This window comes from Anser cygnoides, chromosome 20 (genome assembly GCF_040182565.1).
Source record: "Anser cygnoides isolate HZ-2024a breed goose chromosome 20, Taihu_goose_T2T_genome, whole genome shotgun sequence".
In the NCBI taxonomy this organism is placed as follows: domain Eukaryota; kingdom Metazoa; phylum Chordata; class Aves; order Anseriformes; family Anatidae; genus Anser; species Anser cygnoides.
Genome location: NC_089892.1, coordinates 3,802,567 through 3,810,405, shown reverse-complemented (window position 1 = coordinate 3,810,405; position 7,839 = coordinate 3,802,567). Strand labels below are relative to the sequence as shown.

Genomic DNA, 7,839 nt, shown 5'->3' with positions numbered 1-7,839 from the left:
AAATGTTTCAGCACTAAGCTTGTGTTTTTTTAAGTCTTAAATTGAATTTAAGGAATCCTTTCTATGGTAACAGGTGGGAGATCATAGGTCAGGATTATGACTTCAGCATAAAGCAGTTCGTAAAGGTTGGGTTGGGGTAGGGATGTGTTTTATCTTTACGAAGAGTAAAGGCAGGTTGTAAGATCAGGAATAAAGGAGGAAAACTTTTTACAGATTGTGCTCTTCATGAATAGCATTTCCAATCGTTGCTGATAGCAGTTGTCTTCCTGGATTATTTATGCAACAGCTCAAGCAATCCTAAGAAAGCTTCATTTTCAATCTGCTCTCATCAGGTGTTCATAGGGTTTATCTGGTTATCAGTAAAATCTAGTGTTTTTCTGATTATCCCAATATTTACTTTCAATCTAGAGAATGCCTTTGAGTTTTTTGGCTGAATGCTTTTGTTTCATAGTATATAAATGACTGCCAATTTCTGTTACCTGTGTATCTTGAGTCTTTTAAAGCTCACCAGTGTCTCCCATCCTATAAACAATAGCAGAGCTCAAGGTGCACGTAGTCTTTAATACTTTTATTTAAAAAAATATATATATCTCCTGTTCCTTAAAGACCTTTGGCCTTCTGCCCCTGCTGCAATCTATTCTTTTGGCTATTGAGATGTTACCCCAACTGGCTGCTGGAGGGATTCGGAGTTGGCGCGAACCACCCCAACTCGTGTAAGCCTACTTGGAGCCCGCAGCAGCAGATAGATGATCCAGCCTGCTCCAGCTCGGAGGCTGGCTCTTTAAACTTGGCATGCAAATGCTGGAATTTTCCAGTTTGCTCTTACAAGCTTAATTCTGTGTTTCTCTGCTATTGTCGAGGAGGGGCCAACAGGTCTGTGCAAGCTTCTAAATCACCTGGAAAGCAACTGGAGGCTGACTTGGACTGCTCAGCACAGCTCCCTACGCCAGGTTCTCAGCTGCTGTGTAAAGCAAAGTGGCTTTGCATCTGCTGAGGGCATAGGTTTGGGTGTTCTGGCTTCTGCTTCGGGAGCCCTTGGAGTATGGGTGGTAGATGAGCACTGTACTGCTCTGACCTGCTTTTATTTCCTCGTCTGCTGTGCTTTCAATGCAGTAGATATCCCCCTCCTATTGCCGTACGCCTCCGAAAGGGAAGGCGACCTCAACGCTTTGAGTGTTCAGGTGGCAATGGGATTTTCACCTGCAGCTGGAGAAGACAAAAAGGGTCTCATCCCAAAACAATGAGCTGCTTGTATGGTCAGAAATGCCAGCAACATCTGGTGTGAGCAGATAAAGGGTCCTGGTGCTTGTGTGGCTGAGGCTGAAATCAACCACGGCCTCTGTCACCGAGGCTGCCAGTACCTTGCGAGGGCTCTCCAGCTTCTGGGCATCCATAGAAATATTGTGGATGAAATCATTGATTTGTTTTGCTATCACAACAAGTGTTATTGGGGAGGTGTCTCTGCAACCTGCAGGCTTTGCTGGTCCTTTTAGCTGCCGTAGGTCCTTATCTGTACACCTGAGGCTCTCTCCATGTGACTGAAGGGGAGAGCGAACATCTCCCTCTGTGACAAGGTGTTTGAGTTGTGGAGTAGCTGCTCTGCTCCATGCCAGAGGCATCTGTGAGCCTGTGGGAAGGACAGTGAGTATTTGGGTATGCTGGAGCAGGAGGTGCAGTGGTGATGGATGCTGCCCTGGTGTTTGCAGGGAAGCACAGGTGTTACTCGTACCAAAAGAACTTGCCTCCGGGCTCCTCCTGGATACAGAGCCCAACTTAATTTGTCTCGCCAGCCTCCAGTCATCTGGTTCCTAATGAAAGGTGGGTACTGGAAGAGGCTTTCATCTGAGATGTGCCCGGGAGTGCCACTGGCACCGTACTCGCCCTGCGCGTGGCTGCAGCCAGCACGTGTGAGCTGCGTGCCTCCTCCAGCTCCTGGCTCGGGCGTGCAGCCAGCGTGTGCCTCCCCTGCCTCCGGTGAGCGGCTCCATCAGCAAACAGCCTCCCGTGTGTAGCTCGGGCTGAGGCCTTTCCAGTTTTGCACGAAGGCTGGTAGGAGGGGAGGGCATCCCAACAGGTCGAGGTGAGGGGAAATGCTTCCTGCGCCTTCTTCCGTGGGACCATGAGATAGCCCCTTTAGGCTCCAAGCTGAGCGCGCTGGCAGCGCCTGTTTTTCCTTTGCTCCCTTGTACGGATCTGGTGGGATTTGGCCTCTTGTGTTTTTGGGTTTTTGATGTGCCAGCTGAGAGCGATTACCTGCCCAAGGAGCTTCTGGCAGCTCCAAGATCAATGCTGAGCAAATAGCTCAGTGTCACCCCTGTTGTACCGAGCCTTCCATCAGATGTCCCAAAGCAGGGACAGGATGAGTGACCCCAAATCATGTGTTGTCCCCCTGATTGTTGATGATAAACAGAAATGGCCACTGACTGTCCTGTTTCTTGCAGTGCTGAGCGCCAAACCCTTGGATGAGGAGGCAGGGTGCCAAGTCTAGGTGACAGCGTAGGTTGTCCCCTGTGGACAATAAAGGGCCTCAAGGTGCTGCTCTGTGAGGGCTGGGATGCTTCGGCGAGGTTTAGGGCATGAATCTATAGGAGAAATCACTGCTCCTTGAAATTTGGTGACCCCAGAGACTGAAGTCACAGGAATAGGGACTTTTCACCTGGGTGGGTGCTAGCAGTGGGCATCGTTCAGGTCAGCAATGGCAGCAAGTATCAGTGCTAGCAAGCACCTTCAGAGCCGTTTAGTTAAGGGGAAAGCTGTGTCTGCTTGTTTTTCCATCTGTTCCCCTGATCTGGGGCTTGCAGGGGGGCTGCAGCGCTGTGTGCCCCTGGCCCTACAACGTGAGGTCCAGGCTCTACCAGGACCCCAGGGCCTGAGGGGTGGATGCGGAGTCTGCCTGGGTGCTGGGGTGTCGCTGGTGGTGCGTGTCCCTTGGCGTTTGTCATTTCATGGTGCGTGTCCCTTGCACCATCCCTCTGTGTTTATCACTGATGGTGCAAGGGACACACACCGTCCCTTGCAGTTTGTCACTGATGGTGCATGTCCCTTGTTGTTTGCCCCCGGGTGCAAGCAAGCAGCGCTCGGTAGCTCCACGAAAAGAGGAACAAGAGGAGCAGAGCAGCGCTGGGACTGGGGGGCGAGCAGCCCCGCTGCCTCTCCACCTCCCTCCTCGCAGCGCCAGCCTCCTTTTCACCAAATCCTTGCATTTTACCCCTTCCAAATCCCTCTCCCCGACAAGCCCAAGGCCTGGGGGGGTGCTGCTAGGAGCCACCCAGCCGTGCTGAGCCCCCCCCTCCCATGTCCCGGACTGGGGCCGGGCCGGGCTAGGGGGGCGGGCGGGGGGGCCGGGCCGGCCGGGGAGGGGGGGCTGCTCCGCCCGGCCCTGATTTGCTGCTCGGCTCCCAGATTGACAAACTCTTGCCTCGGGTTTAAAAGAAGAAAAGGGAAGGAGGGGAGGGGGGGGGGAGAGAAAAGAAAGTTTTGCGCCGCAGGAGCGAGGCAGGGGCCGGGGGCCAGCGCGGTGGAGCGAGCGCGGCGGAGCCCCCGAGAGCTTTTCGCCCATCCCATGGCTTTATAGGGCGGCAGCTCTCCGGGGGGGGTGGGTTGGCGGGGGGGGGTCCGAGCTGCCTTTTTTTTTTTTTTCTTCTGGCGTTTTTTTTTTTTTCGCATTTTTTTTTCCCCCGAATTGTCCCGAGCTGGTGCCCCGTTTTTTGTGGACCATGGATACGCACACGCGGTGGAAAAGGCGCAGTTGGATACGGAGCTGGCTGCTGCTGCTGCTGGGTGCCGTGTCCCTCGGCCGGGCAGGTAAGAGGCAGGGGGAGACCCCCCCCCCCAGGAACCCCCCCCCTTTAGGCTTTGGTGGGTGCCAGAAGCGAGCCGGGGCCGCTGCGCCCTGCGAGCGGGGCTTTTGTGCGGGGCGAAGCGCTCCTGGGCTGCGTTCCGGGGGGGGAAAAAAACCCTTCAGCTGCTCGAGTCTGAATGCCATTTGTCAGGGGGCCCGTAAAAGGGGAGGAAAAAAACCCTTAAAACAATAGTTTATTCGTCTTTCTTAAAGAGTCTGCCTGTTGCTTTTTTTTTTGTGTGTGTCCCGGAGCAAAAAAAGCTGGGACGCGTTGGTGGAGGCTGCAGCTCTTTATATGGCCGGGCGTGTGGATGTGTGTGTAACCGAGCCTCTCTTCGTGCACAGCTCTCCTCCCCGAGGAGCAGAAACTTTTGTCCACAAGTAATCTGCTTTCCTCCCCCCGTACATCAAAGCACAGATCTCACGCACAAAAAAAGCTGTGCAGAAGTTCCTGCTCGGCTCCCCAAGGCGCGCTCTGCCCTCTCGCCTTGCCAGCCCAGATTTTCTGGGTTTCTCCTTAAAATCGCTGCTCCTGAGCGGGGCAGGAGGAAGCGTAGTGAAGCACCAGATGTGGAGCAGCACTGGGCGTGCAGCGAGAGCCAGGAATGTCACTTGGACGGCCGGGCAGACGTGGGGCTGAGCGCTCGGTTTCACCAAGCGAGCGCTCTGGTTTTGCAGAGCGCGTTTCCAGAGCTCTGCTTTCCAAATGTCTGCCGTCCCCAGGGTGGATGTGAAATGCCAGAGCAGGCTGGATGGAGACTTGTGGAGCCGCTCTAAGAGTTGCGCGTGCTCTCAGGGTGTTTGCTGAGGCTGTAGCAGGCACTTGGAGGTGTTGGTGCACCGAGCCCTTTTTGAACAGTACCGCGAGGGGAAGGCTAGCTTGTTGGCGAGGCTGCTTCGGAAATGTGAAAAGTTGGAGTTGTGCAGGGTAACTTGAGAAACGGGGTAGTGCTCTGAAGAGCAAAGAGCTGAAAAGTCTGGGATTCAGCGTTCACGCTTGATACTTGCGTGCTTGCTGTCTTCCCTGGGAAGCCCAGGCAGTGGGGATTGCAGGGCTGGTTCTTAGGGTTAATGCTTGTGGGACTCTATATATAGCAGCGTGGCTGCAAACTAGAGCTTATGGGTTCCTAACATTTCCTTAAGAAAGCTGGCGTATGAGGAATGCTTTCATTGCTGGTTTGCTTGCAGAGTTTGAGCAAGATGGGGAAAATAAGTTGCTGGTCAATGAATAGAAATCACTGCCAGAAAAAGTTATCGGCCGTTGGACCTACTGCTGGAGTCTGTTGTACTGCAGAAGTGTCGGGCTGCTGGGGCAGTTCTCGCTGAGAATACTGGGGTGATGCTAGCTCCTCTTGATTCCCTTTTTGTGCAGCCAGCTTGTCTGGCCACCCTGACCTTGTGGCAATTGAAAATTGAACTACCCCCAGTCTCAACTATTTCAAAGGAGAGTTTACGAAGTTTTGTTTTCTTCTTTTGTCTGTGGCCGTACTGATGTTTCAGTGGTTTCAGAGCATCCTTAGACGTATTGCCTGTCAGCGAGTATCCTTCAGACAGTTTCAGCGTAGGACCCAGCTCCTTTTCAAGTTAGCAGGTAACTTTTCCGGCAGTACCGGGTCCAGCCCTGGGCGGCAGCTGCAGGAAGCAGAGCTCTGCTCTGGCTGGAGCTAATGATGTGCTGGGTGGCTGGCGAGCTGTTGGAGGGCCAGCTCCCTGCTCCAAGTAATGACTCTTGCAGTGAAAGCTTTGAGTTTTCTTAATGAGCCTCCTAATAGGGCATCAAATAATTTAAATGAGGGAGGAGTCAGATTTGGACTGTTGGTGGCATTGACTAATGCTTTTTATAGCTTTTTGATCTTTCCAAGTTTTCTTGGGTTTTATTTCAGCCCGGATTGTTTCAGTTTCAGTTTAGTTGGTTTCTGTGTATGGAGGGGCGAAACACTTCTGGGCTCATCCTCAGAAGCAGATCCATCAGGTATCCCCAAAGAAAGGGGGAAGAACCCAGGACAGAAGGCTTCCAGGGAAAATAGAGAAATCCCAGTGTCAGGAACGGCACGAACTGAACTGCCTCTGAACACTGCCCTTCCAGCTCACATTTTCCCATATTTTAACAGATGATGTCACGCAAATCTAACCCGCAAAGTTGGAGCCTGTCTATACTTTTACAAATGCCTATAAAGTTGAATTGTTTTTTTGGGTGAAAACTTCTGGAAGCAGCAGTTTCCTTTAGTGGTAGAGAAGTGTAATAATACATGGCATGCTCTTCAGAAGAAATAAAAATGCTGGAAATTATGAAGTATCCAGTTACCATCTGTTGCTTCTCCCCTTGGCTCTTCCCCAGTCATCCAGAATGAGCTAAAGAATAATCTTTATCCAGCCAGTTAGAAGTCCTTTTGTTTAATATTTTGCCAATTGAAAGCGTTGATATTGTTTTACAAGAAGAAATATGACTTTAAGCTTGGAATTGATGGCGACTCTGATTTCCAGTGTAAAACCTGGATTATGCTGTCAGCGTATTGCCAGTTTGGAACAGGGCTTTAAGTTAAAAGCAACCCAGCTGTCAGCCGTGCTCCGTCCAGGGGACGTGGTAGAGGCTTTCGGCTTAGGTAATTTATTATTCTTCCATGTAAGCTGGGGTCAAGATGAAAACCCTTTGCAGGCCCTTCCCTTAGAGGCAGTTCTTGAAGGCTGCTCTGGCGCTCGCCTCCCTGCAGTGCTGGATGCAGGAGCTGGTTCCTGACCCATGATCGAGGAGCTGGCTGTGCCGACTCCCATCAGGGCTAATGGGAACGCTGGCTCTGCGGTCCAAAGCACGGCTGCATTGCTTGGGCAACAGGTCATTGGGGATTGGGTCCCTTTTCGTCTCTGGTCTTTAGGTTGTAGCTTTCTAAGGCAAAATCTGCTGAAGACTGCTGATCCTTTTTGATGTACAAAGAGCAATGATAGCGTGGACCTCCTGCCTGCTGGCATTGCTATGTCAGAATGCCGCTTCTGGATCCTGGCATATAAATGACTTTTTTAAAAGCAAGAGTAATCCAATAAACAAGACTTGTATTATTCCTAGTGTGTGAGGACATTCTGCCCTAGAACAAATAGGGGGGACCGCAAAAGGGATGCGCATCCTCTTAAATGAGTACTGTCCCCTGCCCCTGACTTCTTGTTGCTGAATGGGGATGGATTTCTCAGGTTCTTACAGTGTAAATAGGATTCCCCAGTGTCTCATGGTTACTGGTAGCTGCGTCATGTGTTGTGGGATGTGATATGTCCCACCTTTGGGGGTGATGCAGTGCTGTGGTTCCTGCTCTGAACTCTGCCTCCTCTGCAGCGGGACAGTGATGTGCGGGTGGAGGTGTGAGCCTGGGAGTGAGCTCTATCTGGTGTAAAAACTCCATGAGACAGTTGGAAGGCGATTAAGTTTAGTATATATTACACATTGTTCCTAAGTCTGTCTCCAGCTTGATCGTCTTATCCGTGCTCTGCTTAGTGCCTGGGCTGGCTGTTGGCAGCTCCCGAGGGAACTCGTCGAAGTGCCGTTGCTCGGTGTGGCAGCAGCGCTGTCTGTGATGCTCAGCATAGCAGCTCTAATTTTAAAGTACCATTTCTCTCCCTCAGAGCTCCAACACAAAAATGTTTGCCACTGTCACAGGCCCACCATGTTAATGGCATGGATGCCCTATCACCCCGGCAGTGTGTGCCGGACTGCTTTTCCTCTGCCAGTGGTGATGGAGTGAGGTCCCGGTGCTGTCTGTGCCTCAAAGCTCCCCATCTGTCCCGCCGCCTGGCTTCAGGGCATGGTTTCAGAGTATGTTCTCATAACTGCTTTGAATTAGATCTGTTCCTTAAGCCAAGACAAACTATTGCAGCAGATGCTAAAAAGGCAGAAGGCACTGCTGTGGCACATATCGCTAATGCAGAGGCGTTTTGGGAAGTACCATTTATAGTTGCATTTTTAGGTAATGTGAGTTTTGTCTGGACTTCAGAAATAAATCAGGGAATGCTTT

General features: G+C 51.6%; 1 protein-coding gene across 2 annotated transcripts in view; it reads left to right on the top strand.

Annotated features, from left to right (window-relative positions):
- The first annotated feature begins 3,475 nt into the window (after positions 1 to 3,475).
- The window catches only part of COL5A1 (collagen type V alpha 1 chain), a 150,866-nt gene continuing 146,502 nt past the window's right edge, over positions 3,476 to 7,839 (top strand). The window contains exon 1 of one of the 2 annotated variants that reach the window (XM_048053347.2): positions 3,476 to 3,804. In XM_048053347.2, coding sequence (XP_047909304.2) covers positions 3,717 to 3,804 — 88 coding nt within the window. In that variant the 5' untranslated portion in view covers positions 3,476 to 3,716. The remainder of the gene's footprint in view (positions 3,805 to 7,839) is intronic. The other variant, XM_048053343.2, reaches the window with a different exon arrangement.